An 18,828-nucleotide genomic window follows, 5' to 3' on the forward strand; every position below is an offset into this window, starting at 1 on the left:
TCTCTTTACATTTCTTTTCTGAACATTTTCCATTTTCTTTTACATTTAAGGCCTAAGTCTGGCCATGAGAGGTATCAAATTTAATGATATGGAGAACAATTTTGAGGAGCTTCTAATACATGCCAGAGTTTGACTTGCACAGTAAATATAATCAAACCCATCTCTGTCCAAGTGAAGGGCTCATGGAGGTTATGAAGTGTATATTTGATGTCACAATTACATTCTTTATTTCCAGAAAACTGTAATTTATCTTGCATGAAACTTATGTCTCTTTTCTTTCCAGAAGCTGATGTTTCTCCTAGAAGAGGATCTGAGAGCTCTCTGCCAAAGGCAACATCCCACAATTCATTTTTTGAAGGAGACAGTGCACTAGCTGCCATGGCAACAAATGCCATGGCTACTCCTCCTGAAAGCATGTTTGCAAAGCCAGCGAGGAGGCCCAGGGTCCCACAGCGTCAGCGATCTCATTCAGAGAATCCACCTGTTGACATTGATGTGGAATTCGCGCTTGGAGGTGTGGAGTTGAGGAAGAAGCGCATGAGGCACTCTGATACTCCTATCCGTTCTGGAATGATCGTCCGTGACGTGGATTACCTAGCAATGAGTGGGAAGAGTGGCTCCCCATCAAAGGAGAGGAATAGAAATGGATTATGGCTTGACGGAAGCACTCAAGCACTGCCAAGGAGTAAAAGGTTATCCGACCAATCTCCAACCAACAGCAATCGTTCATCTAGGTCTTCTCAGTCATCAAACAGTCCTGAATCTAAAAGTGAGAGACACAGGGTATCAGCGGTAGGAGTCGAGGAAACATCTCCATCTAAATCAAGACAACCCAAAGAGTCTTCTAAGAACAGAATTAGTGTGACAGTGGAGCTACTGTCAACGACAGAACTTGACTCTGAAAGCCAGCAGAAAAGGAACTCAAAAAACATAGACGATAGTAACTCCGGAGACAATGAACAAAAAGTGCCTGTTATAACAAAAACAGAACCCAGCCATGAAACTGTCACTTTAAATGTGCGTATTCCTCCATATGTCCCTGGGCATCGTATAATTAGGTTACCAGACCAGGAAAGAGTAGCCCTTGCTACGGAAGACAATTTTCGGCTCACACCATACAATACTTTGGAATCAAATATGTCACTGCGCAACTTTGATCAGAGCAATGATGAAGAGTTAGTCAAGACACCAACTGCCACTGACAACTCGTTCAATTTGGAAACTGTTATGTCACAATTTGATTCAATGAGGGAGAAATACCTACGACAGGGATCCGTCAGTCCAGCTCTTTCAAATAGTGATGATGGCATGCCAAGTCCTCAGCCTGACCGTGTTAGCCCAGTTTTCTTGGAGAGCTATGTGCCATCTATGTCTAACCCAACCAATGCAAGTATTGCCTTAGACTCTGACAAGACTGGGGGATCAAATTTGTCTCCTACTACATAACAGTTTCGGTAGAGCAGCCAAATGGTGCTCAGGCATCTGAGGGTCCTATATCAATTGAAGATAATTTAACCTTCACAGAAGATAAGAATGTGCAAGAGAGACCGGTGGGTGTGAGAACTTTTCAGGAGAAACCTTCAGAGACCTATTTACTGGAGTCATCTGATCAAACCAATAGGTCTGAGTCATGTGTTAGCGAAAGGGAAGATCCAGGGTTATCATGTGTTCAATGGAATCCCCCAGATTCAAAGACAGTGCAGGTGGACCCACCAGAACTTTCTGTCACACAAACAAGTCTTGCAGAGATGTCAGTTGAAAGCGTGGATGAGCCACTTTTCAGTCAGAAGAATGTCATAGCATCAATCTCTCTCAGCCAAGAATCTTTTGAACATGACTCAGAACAAGCTCAATCGCCTCGTAGTGCGGGACCAATGTTCACCGAGGAGGACACTCCAAGCACCCAGAGTACAACGCTATCCAGTCCTCTGAGAATCCCGCCCTTTCCACTGAGTTGTAATCTATCTCCATCCCTCTCGCCAACATCTCCAACCATGTCGTCACCAAGTCCCACATCGCCGGAGTTGAAAACTCCTCCACCACTGCCAAGTCCGCCGTACCTGCGTGGTTCAGGATCGTTCACCAAGAGCAGTACTTCAAGTGTCTTTACTTTTGATGAACGGCACCAGGACACAACAAGCATATTGTCCCCTTCATCAGTCATCAGCAGTGCATCATACAGCTTCCCAACAACACTGGAGATAAGTTACAAAAGTGGTAGTTCAAGCTCAGTGAGTTCCAGAAGCACCTCCAGTTCTGCTAGCCCTCGAACGCCAAGAAGCCCATCTAGTCCTGTCAGATCAATAGTCCTGTCCGGTTCTGTTTCACCTTCAAGCCCTCGGAGCCCAAATGGAAGTAGCCTGATGATGGCTGAAAAGCCTCCTTCATCTCCGAGGAGGTCACTGGGCAATCCCTCCCCTGTGAGGTGGAGGACAGGCCGTCGAAGCAGTCAGGAGCAAAGTCCAAGTCCTACTGATATTGCATATGCTGCAAGCGATGAAAGGATGAAATGTGTGGCTGAGAAAATGAGCACTCATCATGATGACCTTGCAATGTATGAGAGTCACCAAGACTCGAGGCTTGAGAGAATGACTAGTCAAAGCGACTCTGAATCAGAGCGATCGGTAGAACGACGGTCGCCATCTTACTATGAAAACATCACATCCTATGATTCAGACAGGGTATTTACACAAGAGACTGACGTTGGGCAAAGCAGATTTCCTCAAGGGTCGAATCTTGAAGAACTGTCAAAGAGACTATCTTCTGATGACATGTCTGATGACCTACCCCTTGGTGAATCACGACTTAGTGTGATGACTGTGGCATCACAGTATGACAATTTAGAGGAAGACAGCAGCCGGTATCAAGAAGACTGTGCTGCTAACTGTGACAACAGTCAGTCTACAGACTATGTGAACGTTGGTCACAATGACAGCTATTCGTCTGCAATAGAAAACAACCAAATCTCACCAACAGAGTCTGTTCTCACATAAGACAATCAAAGCGTTCTTTTTGCCAAAAAAGATAAAAATTATGTTTTGTAAAATGACTCAACAATGAGGCTAAAATAGGTCACAGAATTTACAATTTGGACTTTTTTTATCATTATCAAGATTAAGTGGCATTTCATAGAGAATTTCAAAGCTCAAAAAGTTGGCCTGAAATGAAAATTTTGTATACAGCATGATTTTTTCAATGTCTTTGCAACTACCATTGATTATAGACGATGTAGCTTTTGATCAAATCAATGGTTTACAAGGTATACAAGAGGTCATATCCACTTATAAGTCATAGGTCTAGGTCATTAAGTGTAATACAAAGGCCACTACAAACTGTATATAGATCAAATAGCATTGAACATATATGTGTGCATTATCTTTTTTGTCAGCATTATACTCAAAGCACTATATTTTGATCCATATTCAGTCATTTTGTTCAACATTTTGAAGTCAAACTTATATTGATTTTTTTTACCAAGCTGTTTTCTTTGAGCGAGATATTTCATTCACATTTGTGAGAGTACTGGTAGTTGTTTTTGCTGAAAAGAGTATACATGTATAGATAAATATGAGCTTATACAGCGGACAAGTGTACAAACACAAAATAAACCTAAGTTTCTGATGTATCACAACGTATACATTATATTCATGAGGTATTCTCATGATTCGGGCGACACTACCATCTCTGCGGGTTTTTCAACCCAACGAACTACTTTATGAAACTTTCAGACAATCTGAGCAGTCACTTCTTTCAGTCACAAAGCATAAGTAAATATAATTCACAATACAACAGTTAGTCCCTACAGGCAACAGACAAACTGATTTTCAGTTGGTTTACTCTCAAAATGATAGGCATGTGCTGATAACTGCTCTGTGGAAGTAGGCACAGTGATGTTGCTCCTGGACAGAAAGCTGTGAAGTGGGTAACATGGGTAAACCACTCAAAGGATATCTTCCAAAGAAAAGCCGCTGTTCTATAGTGATAAGGTTCACACTGACAAACAATCATCATGTCCACGAATACCCAGTAATCCATAGCAGGAAAAATAAGTGCATCTTTTGTACAGTATTTGTGAAGGAATTCATATCCGAGTTCGATTTCAGACAGCGACGGTATTTCCACATTTATGTCCATACCACCATTACTCATAGCAAGTTAACATATCTTTTATCACCAAAATGATTGACACTGGCGTGGCGTGTCCAGTCGGTGTATTATACCAGTTGGGAAATGTCATGGAAAAATGCCACATCCTCATGACTAACATGTTTGAGGAGCTTTAATTTGATGAGTGGAAATAACAACGTGTAGATACTCTTGCTTTTTGGACAGTGACGTCCCATGAGAATTTTTTATCATTTACAAACTGGGATCATATCACAACAAATTAGATGATGTATTTGAATTTTACAGAAAAAAAACATCTTTCATTCTCGATGAGTCTATTATGAAATTGTGTAGTTTAGGAATAAAATTACATACTAGACACTTTAGAATCATGTGCAAATGACTTTGAGACCAAAACATTTTTTATGTCTTACCAATTGTTTCGTATTGTTGCATAGATTAAGTGTAGCCTTCAAACTGTTCTCACTATAAAAGCCGCAATAAGAGATGTAGGTAGGCAAGTGCCACAGGCCGCAGGCCCTTGTATAATGGCTTGGGATGCTCAAATATACGGTAGGTGATGACCTCAGTTAATATGGCTGTGCTTTCAAAGCCTGGTTTTGATCAGAAGGGTGATTATTTCTAGGGGATCAGTGCTAAAATGACTTCCTATCTCATCTCATGGTAAAACTGATGTGTAAAAGGCAGACTTGAGATGCTTGTTTATATGAATTGGACAGCATATGCTTAGACGTGGGAGCAAATTGCCTTATTATGTTATATGAAGCATTGCAAGTATACAGATGTACTGTAATTTTCTTTCAACACAAACGACCATTTGTCACGAATGTTTCATCCCATTCAGTAAAATACACATGAAAGAGGAGCGAATGAACAAGAAAGGTCTAATTTTATATTTTAATGTCAATGTAGGAATTGCTGCTTGGCAATAAAAAAGTACTGTTACTATCTGCAGTTTAATGGCAGATGGTACAACACAAAACAGTTTGGTGTATTTTTGGAACTCACAAGAAGAAATTTAAGCACGTGGCTTGCCGAGCTACTTTTAGAGACAGGTCGCCCGATTTTTGTTAATGGTAAAGGGTGCTACTAGATATCTGCAGGTGACCGCATGCAATACTGCCTCTGTAAATTTTTTTTGTTGCCTAACAATCATGATTGTTTCATCAGTACACCATTTGTGCATTGTGGATCACTCATGTGTTTGCTTTTTGTTAAGGGGGGAAGTTGAGAAGAACAAATGTACTAGTTTAAAAGATTAATAAAGATACTGTAGCACAAACATTCAATGAGAATTACCAATAAGTCTGTGTAACTGTCCATCTATCTATCCATACTTTGCCACACATTTTCCTGAGAAGTATAGGATTAGAAGTTTGAATGTCTAGTAATATAATGTGGATGAGAATGAAACATTTCTTTTGCAATTGCGCCATAGCCCTTGAACTGAGGTAGACCCCGAATTTGGTTTATAAGTACCACTGCAGGGAGCAAATTCCATTTCACTCTCACATTGAACTCAGAATATAAATTTTCATGAGGTATGAACTCTTTTTTTTTATAAATATTTCATGGGAGCTGTCGTGAACACTTTCAATGTGTATATCAGTAAGAGATGACCTCATTTGGACTTGGTGCAATGTGATGAAAGCTTTTGTAATTAAGCTTTTCAGAGTTAGCTCTATTAGGTAGATCTTGATCACTTGTTAGTGCACAAGTGAGTTCTCGCATTTAAAACATAAGTGTGGTGTCAGTGTTCGATTTGCCCCACCGTTGGTAATACACATCGATAGCAGCCATTTGGCAGCTGAGTTAATCCCTCAAACAGGGCTCTGCTGTGCTAACGGCTGTTATAGATAACTGGTAGTGCATCGGTACATCCTCGATACAGCAGGACCTTATCCTGCATTCATGTTCCATAAGCTGTGTGGTTGAGTCGAGTTAGAATAGTGAGAAAGACATCGAGATATCAAACCCTCTGTAGAAACTAAAATTATTTAAACCCTGGAAGATTTCGCTGCTCAAAAAGTAATTATTGCGGAAATGCCACCGATTTATAACTAGGACATAATCACAATTAATTGCTGGAGCCATGGAGATAAGTGTACAACCTCCATGCTCAAAAGTTTGTGTGTCACACATTCTGTACTAGTCACTAAGAGTGTCTCCCTTAATCCAACCAAGTGATACGATTTTGTGTGGAATATGACCAGGTCTGAGTAAGCAGTCGGGAGACGAAGTCGTCTAATACTATAAATGACTACTTTATTCTATACTAATATAATAGACAGTGGCTAATACAGTGAAGCATAACACTTGGGTGAGAGACCGCACATAGAGTCCAGTGACGTGAAGTGTCTCTGTAGGGGATGGAAAAGTCTCTGATTAAGCAAGGCGAGGTTCCCGTAGATAAAGCACTTTTGGCGAGAAAAGTGTCCTCGAGTCACGACAAAAAAGGCACATGAAGGATTAGATATATTGTCTTAGCAGATGAAATCGCTGGATGGTAAAATAAACAGTGATAGGAAGCGGTGCCTCAAAACTAAATCTTCGAAGGAATCTATCTGTGAGTACCTATAGTAAGACATTACTTCTAAAGACGTAATAAAAGAATATATTTCCTAACAGATTTACAGGCAGCCCAAGTTCACCTTGTCTGTTCTAATTGCAATCCCGGCTCACAGTAGAGCTTTTGACAACGCTCTTCAGCTTGTAAGCAACTGTACGTCTTTTTTATTGTTAGACAGATCATACCATCACTGCCAATATATGCATTGCCCAACAAAGACGGCAAAGGGTAAAAGCATGAACGAAAAGGAAGGGTGATTCTAATCTTTTAGCTCCTCTTATTCGGCCACCCATATTTCTCGAGGGGATACACTTTCACTTAACTTCTAACATTCGGCCAATGGCTACATCGAGAATTTCTGCACTTCAATCAATTTGAGCGTACGCTGTGGACAACTAGGTTCAGTGATTCGACCCTAAGCCATCAAAGTTCTGTCCAGTTGATACGTTGGACTTTATTTATAGGAAAACGTCGATCTTGTTGGAATAAGGGCATTACAAGAAATAGTCAAAAAGTGTAACTATCAACATGATGGAGATGGAAGTAGGAAAAAATCCCATATCATTTTCTGCTGGAAAGTAGAGAAATTTTCAATAGCTTATTAAGCATATCAGCGTGGACTCCTATTGAACATAAGAGATGTGGATGTTTCTGCATAAGTGGGTGTGCTTGTGGTGGTGCTTGATTGACATTACATCTTATAGCACCAATTGACTTACATTGGTCCCATAATAGCTTATTCATTGCAACTACTTAGAATGAAATTCTGTGAGATATAGTTATTAATATTCGTCTACTTTCAGAATGAAAAATGCAATTAATTCATCTGCGGTTGAGAGCCCAGTGTTCTTATCAACAGTTGCCAAACATGCGGTCACAGTGCACGGCTTTCGGTCATATGGAATTAAATTCTTGTGATAAGAAGCACTTAAAACTACTAAAACTAAGCCCTTTTAGTTCATTAAAGGTAAAGTGGTTTCCTTTAAAAAGTTTTTTTTTATTAGTCATTCATGCATCAGATTTTGGGAATAATACTTAACGTGGTCAGGACAATAAAATAATATACAACTTTAAATTTGCACACATTGATTACAAAGTAATTATTACAAAAATTTAACGAAAGAATCCACGCCTTCTTTTTCCGAAACAAGACAAATTTGATCGCTTATTTCGGCAATTGCGATTATTTCATTGCATTGCTATAACAGAGCTGAATAGTGACAGAGACCTGATATGGAAATTCATAGGATTGTCCATATCAGGTCAAAGACGAACAGCTCGGTCTTTCAATAATGTCATCCATTTCTGCTGCGCACGGGATACTCAGCACACTGAGTATTTGCACATCGAGTAGAAAGGTTACGTAACACTGTTTGAACATTGAAAGGGATTGAACAAACATTGAAGTTCATCAATAAACGTACAGAAATTACACGTGGTTTATTCTCAATTATTTTTTTATCTTACCGTCAATTGAGGTTATGACCTAAAATTACTCTCAACATTGATTAATGCGTGTCGCGAGTACCGTTACAATGGTTACGGTTGCCTTGCCAAGTTATCGCTGCACGATGCTTTAGTATTTTGTCGAGGTATCCCTGGAGCCATTAGTTGTCATTTATCAATTGGCATCTTTACAAGAACCGATCGAGACAATAACATTTTAATTAAAATTTGTCTAACCTTCTTATTATCTTCTAATATAGGTAGCTATTCAATTTTGTTACATTTTTTATTTCTTTCAGACTGTGAAATGTTCAACAAGGTTTTCGCTACGTTTACAGATGAGCAACCTTCTTTTCCACTCTTGATTATATTCCAATAGTCTTTCGGATTTCTATTTTTTACGTTTCCAATTTTTATGCACTAAAATTTTTTTGATACCCGTCGAAAATATTTAGATTATGACTTTATAAATCGTTCCTTTTGTTTGATTTCCATGTGTGCATTGGATAGTCATTGTTTTGCATCTGTTCTTATCCTGGTATAATACGGTGTGTACATATGTCGTAAACAAACTTTGTCAAATTGTGTTGCATTGGGTGATTTTTATACGAATGATATTTGCGCACATATGGATCGTTTAAGAATCAGTCATGAAACACTTACCATTCATACGTACAGATGCCAAATGGCATACAAAATAAATGTACCAAGTAAATATGAGGAAACAGAGGAACGTAATAAGAAAGTCGAAGATTAACCATTCACTCAAATGAAACAGCTTGCACATTAGTTCTTCCTTTTGAAATGCGAATCTTATGAGAGACTACTGAGAAATCAGCATTGGGTGTCATTTCAGAGCTGTCCGCGAACCATAAATAGAAGACTCTACATGAAGACACCCAAATCAAAATATTTAAAAGGGCCTAGTTAATATTTCATCAATCCGTTAAAACTTAGACCAGTAAACGTAATTCATTGAAGAAATGTTTAGGCAATTTTAGAGGTTTTTTTCAAAAATTAAACCCAAGTGAGAAATAGCAACGCGCTTACAAGCTATGTATTGCCAACGCTAAGCACAAACTTTATAAAATTACATAAAGGCAGAAACATATACCAATTAACCATAATGAAGACACACTGTATAATTTAATGTGAATAAACGGATAAACAGTCCCGATGCTTTAATGACAGAATGAGGATACATGCATTGTACCTGTGTTTGGCCTTGTATCAGATATATCATTTCTTATTTCCTAATTGCATTGACAGTTTCTACATTAGATATGGTCCGTTGGTGATTTACGGTTAATTTTTATGAGTATTCTTGACGAGATCAAGTTTCATAGTTGAAATTTTACATACCGGGATATATTATGGCTGTATTGCATTCATGTACTAGATTATTGTGTTACTAAAGGTAAAATGCCTGTTGTGCGTGTTGACAATTTACTTGACAATTTTTGGCTGTCCTGTGAAATGGTCACACACTACGAACGATAAAGGTCGCAAATGCAATGGCCGTCGTAGGATATCAAACGTTTTTTGTGAAAAATGAATTTTATTGAGCATAAAAATTTAGTTATGACCAAGAACACTACACCCACAGACACAGCGTCGACATGTCAAACACGGGGTTCTCCAACACGATTTCGGGAACGAAAAATAACGATATTTACAAACTACACATGAAAGTATATGAAAGGTCACTGGTAATGCAACTCTAATTAAGTATATTCATCCTGCGCAAAACCTTTGTATGAATGTTAGTGGTGAAGCGATCATGAGAATCATTTGTACAAGTTGTATCGAAGTGTGGGACTTGGTAAAGCTATTTACGCTTGACGTAGCCCTCTAGTATCCATATATGGCTTCTAGAACGATAGGGTTGCACAAATACCGAGCTGTGTTGGTATACATGACTGGGCGGCTCAAATGTACATCCTTGCTATCAAAATTTTTCATGCAGGCTTAATTTATTCTACATAAAGCGCTACGACAAGAAGCATCATTATGTTAAAGTGCCTTTATATAAAGTTCAGGCAATCAGAAACAGGACATGAATTTTCTGGCTTAATTTTGACTGCTCCATTCAAATGATTATTAATGTGCTGTTGTCAATAGCAACGACCCTTAGCACTTTGTGAGATGGTGTGTCTCTAAGTGTTACTAGTACCTGCGACACAAACAATGCAAAATTGCTTCATCATGAATGTGCCGTGGCTGTTCCTTTTTCTGGTGTGTGGCGTCGTTCTAAGGAATTTCCAGAGTAGCAGAGGAGGTAGGTCCAAGCAGGAATACTGACAAATATTACCACGTTTTAAACAATTTTGCAAATGTTGAAAAGTACGAAAATGTTTTTCCTTTTCATACGCTGCACAAGTCAACATTTCAGAGTCATGCTGTTACATGATATATGACTTAATGAATACCGCATGCGATATTTACACCAAGTAAATTGACAAAAATTGACATTAAGGAAGATATTTAAGGAAGATATTTTCAAGATAGAATCGTTCTTACAGAGTCACAATCTTATGTGAAAGTCTTGGACGTATGCCGATATCCAATAATCTGCTAGTTAAATTGTCGATTGTCAATGATCATCACCCTGACTGGAGTTACACCAAGATCCGCGACAGTTCCACCACAATCTATCTTAAAGCGCCAATTCTTTACGGAGTGAATTACCCAAAGTGCACGGACAAGGCTTTGCTCTGTACTAATCTCGAAATTTTAGAACCCATTTTCTGATCATCGAGACTTGATAAATTGACGATTCATATATTTAAAAATGTAATGAATTATTTATTGTTCAATGTGCTAGGTCAAAAATGCCACCTTTAAAACGGGGACACTTTTAAACATCTTGCCAGCCTGTTTGATGTCACATCCTTCAACGGAGTGATTATAATGCAGCAATTTTATAACCCTTCAACATGATTGGAATCAATTTGGGGTAATTGGATCTTCATATTTCTCAAAACTGTTAGGTACCCTATAACTCAATGTTGCAATATTACAAATTACTCATAAAAACAAGTGTTTAACGTAAAAAGGAAAGTGGATTAGGTTACATTCGCTGATTAAATCGATATGGCATCACTACCCAATTATTCCAAATTTGTTCCAATCTTGTTCTTCATACTTGTAACACGTAAGTGCATTAAACGCAAAACTTGAACACATAATCAGAAAGTTTTTAGTCTGTTGAAGGTACACATGTCCTACACTGGCAGTCCTGGGATATTTGTGTCAGAGTATGAAAAGAATAAAATATAATGTAGTTCAACCAGTAATAATGAAAAGCAAATGATATGCAAGGTATTGTATTTATTGTTTATCAATATTCAATTCTGTCACAAAGAAACACGGCACATTTGGAGACCTGTACTTTAGAGACTGTGTCTATCTTTTATCATAAGATTACTAATCTGTGGGAAAGTCCAATATATATATATATATATATATATATATATATATATATATATATATATATATATATATATATATATATATTTATAACACGCCACATGCTCATTCCGTGTCGCGATTCGCTAGAATACGTCACGTGACGAGAAAATAGATACGTCTAGTCCCCATCGGATCGACAAAAGTCACGTCAGAGGGTATTTTTGAAAAGCTATTTCCCTAGGGAAATAGCCTTGACCAAATTTGGAAAAGTGTCTGGTCACGTGACCGTAGTGTCGTCTACAGCTTTGCAACAAAAGCGGGTGACTGGAACGTGATGTGCGTCCGGGATACGTAACGACACATTCTCTAAAACAGATTTTTCAACATTTTCCAACATTCCAACAGCGTACGAACTTGACCAGCTCATCGACGGAAAAGATTAAAGTGCAACTAAGATTGTTGCTAGGTATGCTTAGAATATGTTTTGAAGAAAGTGGTACTACCACGTACAACTGAAACCGCTGTGGAAACATCGCCCAGTAAACTTGATACAATGGATTGTTGTGGTGCAAAATATCAAAACACATTAAAAACTATATAACAATACAACATGAGCATGTGGTGTGTTATAAAACACCTATCGCCTGGTCTTTACTCGTCTATAACCCCTCGTGGCCGTGTGTTACCAGAAACACATCGCTATACCCCTCGGCGTACGGCCTCGGCGTACGGCTCGGGGAATAGCGATGTGTTTCTGGTTTCTGGTAACACGGCCCCTCGGGGTAATAGATGGGCGCTATAGCCCTCATGACCAGGCAATATGTGTTTATTATATATATATATATATATATATATATATATATATATATATATATATATATATATATATATATATATATATATATATACATAAATCGAAAATCGAGATTATCCTTCAACTCGTCTTGTATATTCTCAGTAACAATCATTTCTCATTTCTGGACAGACATTTTCGCCAAGTTCAGGGTACGGCCATGGGCATTCCATTCGCAGTGAAATATGCAAATATTTTCATGGCATGGTTCAGGAAGACATTTCTCCTCAAACTCCCTTTATATGATCCCCTATGGCACAAGAGATTCGTGGATGATTTAATTGAATTATGGTATCAGAGCAGAGAGACGATTGAACAGTTCATACAGATTGTTAACACTGTCCATCCATCAATTAAATTCGACGTAGAGTTCAGCAAGGAGGAACGAGCGTTCTTGGACGTACGGGTCATACGCCATGGTGACAGATTAGAAACCAATCTATACATCAAACCAACGGACTCTGGAACATACCTATCTCCACATTCCTGCCACCCGAGACATATTTTCCGATCAGTACCTTATAGTCAGGCAATACGCATTCGCCGTATTTGCTCGGTAGATGAGTGGTCTGAACATCAACTACATTCTCTCAAGATCAAATTAATGTTATCCGGATACAAACAAGAGGACATTCAACCGATTATAAACAAAGTCAATAAACTAGATCGTAAGCGTTTACTGCAATACAAAACAAAAATAGCTGAATCCCGATTGACATACGTCACTGACTACAACCCATTGGGCCCCGATGTGAAAAAAATGGTGACACAACATCACAAGATATTAATGAAATCGGCTACAATGAAACGAGTTATGCCTTCACCTCCGCTATTAGCATATCGTCGCTGCAGGAATTTGGGAGACATCCTTGTCCACAATAAATCACAGAACTTCGTACACCAAACTTTATCTCACCCTTGCAATGCTACCCGTTGCGTTAATTGTAAATATATGATAACCACTGATACCTTTACTAGCAAAGTAACGGGAGAACGATTCAAAGTGAGAGGCAACCTATCGTGTACGTCATCATGGGTAATTTACTCGATCGTCTGCAGAAAATGTCAACTAATGTACATTGGACAAACACGGAATATGGTCAAACAAAGACTTTCCGGCCACCGAAGCTGTATCCGTAGACGACAGTATAACACTAGCCCACTTGTAGCACCACACTTCAATGAATCTGGACATTCGGACAGTGATCTCGCGGTTGTCGTCATCGAACAAATCACAAACAAAGACCCCGTCATGTTGGATTCTAAAGAGACATTTTGGATAAAGAAGTTGAAAACAATGTATCCAGATGGCTTGAACACCGAAACCCCTCTGTCCTTTTAACTGTCATCCTTCATTCACAAGTTCCTTTCCATTGTTGCATTTACACCTGTTTTTGCGTCGACTGTTCTGATAATCAATTTGCATAATTGATTTTGCATACTTTGCACTTTCAAACCCTAACAGTGACACATGTACTTGAGTTCTCCAGTTGGACCTGATGATGCCCTGTAAGCAGGGCGAAAGCTAGTCACCGTGAAAGCCTTTTTGTTGTGTCTTGTTGAGACCATCCTCACTTCCGATTTTTGATTTATATACATATACATATACATATACATATACATACATATATATAATATATATATATATATATATATATATAATATATATATAAATATAAACACATACTCGGGATATATTCTCGGTAATATATTATATATAATATATATATATACATATTTTATATATATATATATATATATATATATATATATATATATATATATATATATATATATATATATATATATATATATATATATATATATAAGTTGTTACCAAGAACAAAACGGTACCTGTGTTTTGTTATAATTTAAAACGATTGGGACTAATTTGGGATAATAGGATGATGAAGTAATGTCGATTTAATCTACAAATGTTATCTCATCTGCTTTTCTTTTTACGTTACACACTCGGTTTTATGAGTAATTTGCAATGTTGCAACATTCAGCTATAGGGCGCCTAACACTTTTGAGAAATTTGAAAAATATGGAAATCCAATTATCCCAAATTAGTTCTAATCGTGTTATTTACAAATACTAATATCGTAATGTACAAATGAGTATTTCTGTCTAAAATAAATGAAAGCAGATCATTACAGCGGCTTGTTTCAGTAAGAATTGGCATAGTGATGCTAATTTAAGGATTTACTATTACTTCATCACTTAACATGTTCATAAAATTGCTAAAGATGCATTAGAATATTACTTGTGTACTATTTCTCTTAGTTTGTGCTCATCTTTTTCGTTCGTTTGTTTGTTTGTATGTGTGTAAACAGCTGTGTTGACTAGCCTGAAAAGGGCTCGGAACATGAAATTAAAATTACGATGTACAAAGACCACTGTCGAACGCATCGGATACTTAATTTGGGATTTTAATTATTCATGCAAGTTACTGACTTCGGTGAAATTACCCTCACTTTAAACTGCTCCCACGACGCTGAAGGTGATTTGTTGTTATGGATACGGTTTTATCGCGTACTTTTCTAATTGTAACCTCGAATTCTTCACTTGACCACCACACTTTAATGTTATACAACCATTGCATTAAGTTTGCTGACTCTCTTCCTGTTTATATTTTACCAATCGATAGCAGTGTGTGGTTTTCAACGGATTTAATCCAACAGTGTTTCATTGTCAGGTTGCGTACCCCTGTAACTCCATAAATCATGTAATAATCTCCATAAATGTAACATCAACCATAGTTGTAATAAAATGCACCCATATATGTAATATCACCCATAAATGTAACAAAATTAACCATAAATGTAATAAAACTCCAACCATAATTGTAATAAATGGTAACCATAATGTAATTAAAAAAATCACCCAGAAATGTAATACTTGTCAACCATAAATGTAATAAATCTATTTGTAGGTGATTTTGAGGAATTAGCCCTTCAATATTTATCTCTGTAATAAGGAAAGCAACTCCACACATTATTCATATCTTAATTGTTTGCGTTTAGTGTGTTTTGTATATTTGAAAGTGTAGTTTACTTTTCGCTATTTTGCGTGCAAAACTGATTAGCCATGGCGAGACACAGCTGTAATCTGAGTGTCAGTGCAGTCTCTATTCCTGAGTGGAGGAGACTGTATAGCACTGCGATCCTAAACGCAGTTTTTTCGAAATTTGCCGCACTTTCATAATCAGTCGCCTCAATTTATCTTCAGTGGATAAATTGTGTGGAATAATCGATAGATTTTCGGTATTCCTATGTTGTCCCACTTGAATTTTGTTCCTTTGTTGGGATGTTAGGATGTCTAATTTGTTCTACTGTGTCCAAGGTAGTGTTCGTAATGTTTTTGACTAGATTGAAGTATGGATATATGTTCTCGTCAACGTGTTTTGTGTCGTAAATTTCTGTTATAAGGTTGTATATTTCTCTGTTATTTTTTCTGAGTCATCGTCATAAACTTTGTGTGGTATCACTGGTTGACGAGTTATTTTGACGCTTCCTTATTATGTAATTATCAGTGTATAGTACTGCTTTCCACTTCCTTTATCCAACGGTTTGATCGGTACCTTGCCGTTACTGACGGTGTTCTCAAAATACTGTATTCTGTGTTTCGGAAAGGAAACCAAGTTTCAGGAAAGTATGTTAAAGTTAATGTTAAAGTATCTTAATAAAGTTATTATTTATTCAGGGCATTGATAAACAAATGATTACATATGCAAGTTCAGGTTTATTACATTTATAGTTGACTGTTATTACATTTATGGTTAATTTGTTTATTACATTTGTGGTTGATTTATTACAATTGTGGTTGATATTACATTTGTGGCGATTATTACATTTGTGGAGGTTACATACCTGCAGGGGTCAATTCTGGGTCCGGGCGCTCCTGCCTATTGAAACGCCGCCGCTTTCAGGTAAAGCCATTCTTAATAATCCGGTCCCGAGTATATCGTCACAGCAAGCAAGCAGTGCTGTCGCGGGCATGTTTGCCAACGCAACCATTACTGGCGGAACTTTTAATTTCAATTTCAACGTAGCAAGGAACACGTCCATCGCAAATTGTGACCACCATTCCATCGAAAATCCCGCTACCAAGAGACGACGTCCTATGGTTTTGTATGATTCGGACGATGAGTAGCTCTCTGAGATCGGTGACTTTCAAGTGACACTTGTCATTTTTCAATAAATTTACTTGCTTTAGACATAATTGAACTCTTGATATGTTTGAAACTTCCGTACGTGATCTTTACCGTGTAATGTTTGTTCGGTACGCGGTCAATTTTCGATTGTTTACACTGCACTGAATATCAGTATCGATGCCGTCCTTGTCGTCATGTTGACCAAAGATTGCTGCTTTGTTGATATTTATGTAATATTATAATTCATATTTATTTACCATGTCACAGACAAATAGAAACAGATTGGCAACAGGTATGTTCAAGGCGTGAAGCAGTTCCGTAAGTCATCCATGTTCGCCTCGCCTCAGGTTGCTCTTGCCTCGCTTTTCCGAAGAGTGCTGACCATGCACCCTTCGGTAGTTTCCGGATTTTCGCCAATTTTTAAGCGAAAGTAGTTCGGCAAAGTTTTTGGTTATTGTTGTCATGTGGTGCTGAGTGGAATCGGCATGCTGGCCGAAAACGGGAAAGTTTGAGCTTCGCGGAAAGTGAGTTTTACCATTTTTAAAATTCTCTCACATTTTTATGAATATATAATGAGTGTATTTCAACCAATTTGAAAATCTTCTATCGATACTCTCTGGTTTTACTCAATGGTTACGGTCAGTCATATCGTCTATTAAAAGTTGGTCATTGAAGGACGTGTTTATGAAACTACGGGCGTGTTGTGTTTTGATTGGCGTGAAGCAGCGTTTCTGCCCTGAGAGCTCACAAAGTAAGTATGGTTGGTACGCGATTGGCAGCACGATGCCATCTCGTCGTACTTTTTGCATAATCTCGAGCAATTATCAACCACGAACAAAGGTCTCAAAAATCTTACACATGTAAAGCTCATTTTAATATTAAAAAGGCCATAGTCTACCGAGACGACCATGGAACAAAAGCCATGCCGCGTTGCCTGTCTGTTTCTTCTATTTGTCTGTGACCATGTTGATTAAAATTTTCAAAGGAATCATGTAAGTCCTTTGTTTCATTATTTATCCCCGGAGCACCAGCCTTTGAACGCGGAAGTACCCTGCCTTTTGTTCACTCTTACTGCGTGAGCTAATACTTGATCTTGTGACCTGTAAAAAAGTAAACAGCTTTATCCAATCAAAAATGGACATGAAGGACTTCTAGCCAATGAATCATCGTAGTGGCGCCTCTTCACAAAACAGCGTAAACAATGAACATCATTCCGCAGAACTCTGCCTAGGTTGTGTGGTCGCATTTCTTTCGTTTTTACGGGTGGCTTCAGATTTATTTTTCGGTTTATTCGCAAAGTAAAACTAAAACATATGTAACAATAACAGGATCCCACGGCTAGAGAGTGCAAGCATTCAGTACTGGGGGTATTTGCACTCGTGCTGGAGGTGTATTCTTGCGCCCCTAGCACGAGCGACGACTGGCGCAAGAATACACCTCCAGCAACTCGTGCAAATACCCCCAGTATGGAATGCTTGCACTCTCCAGCCGTGGGGTTCTGTCATATCCACAATTGCAGATATGGAACTGTTTACAGATCGTAGAAACTTCGATGACGCAAATGCTTTCTGCATTTCAAATGGCATGATATTGGTCAAAGATCTTGGCGAATCAATCCATTCGCAGATAATCTCACTACTCAACAGTCAAGGACACGATGGTACAGACGTCTGGATAAACGGCCGTAAGAGATCTGACAATAAATGGGTGACAACAGATGGTGATGATTTGACGAGCTATAGCCCCTGGGCGCCAGGTGAACCTGCAGGATATGGTGGATGTCTCCAACTTTGGTGAGCGATGGTAATGTAATTGACGAAATCATGCATTGATATATTCTGATATATCTATACTTTTTTCCGTCATCTCTCTCTCCTCTCTCTCTCTCTCTCTCTCTCTCTCTCTCTCTCTCTCTCTCTCTCTCTCTCTCTCTCTCTCTCTATATATATATATATATATAAGTCGCGACATTTGTAAATTGAGTACGCTGATTGAAATCAAACAGGCAAGAACGTTATTTACGAAGATAATGTAATTACATAATTCTCATTATCTAGGGCTGACCAGGGCTATGCATGGGACGATGCTGAATGCGGTAACACTAAAGTTTTCATCTGTCAATCATCAGGTAATGTACCTGTTTAATCTAAAAGTCTTAAGGTAGGATTTAAATGATTGCTATTCTTGACCGAACTTCATTTCACGTTTTAAATGACACAAAGCAAAATGGTTTGATCTGCCTGTCAAGATATCATGTCGCTAATG

At 38.2% G+C, this 18,828-nt stretch overlaps 1 protein-coding gene across 13 annotated transcripts in view; it reads left to right on the plus strand.

Annotated features, from left to right (window-relative positions):
* LOC139125811 (rho GTPase-activating protein 32-like) overlaps positions 1 to 5,417 on the plus strand; it is a 54,014-nt gene extending 48,597 nt beyond the window's left edge. For all 13 annotated transcript variants that reach the window (XM_070691904.1, XM_070691905.1, XM_070691907.1 and 10 more), the window contains one exon: positions 284 to 5,417. In XM_070691904.1, coding sequence (XP_070548005.1) covers positions 284 to 1,446 — 1,163 coding nt within the window. In that variant the 3' untranslated portion in view covers positions 1,447 to 5,417. The remainder of the gene's footprint in view (positions 1 to 283) is intronic.
* Positions 5,418 to 18,828: the final 13,411 nt, after the last annotated feature.

Source organism: Ptychodera flava, assembly GCF_041260155.1.
Source record: "Ptychodera flava strain L36383 chromosome 3 unlocalized genomic scaffold, AS_Pfla_20210202 Scaffold_26__1_contigs__length_13983176_pilon, whole genome shotgun sequence".
Taxonomy (NCBI): domain Eukaryota; kingdom Metazoa; phylum Hemichordata; class Enteropneusta; family Ptychoderidae; genus Ptychodera; species Ptychodera flava.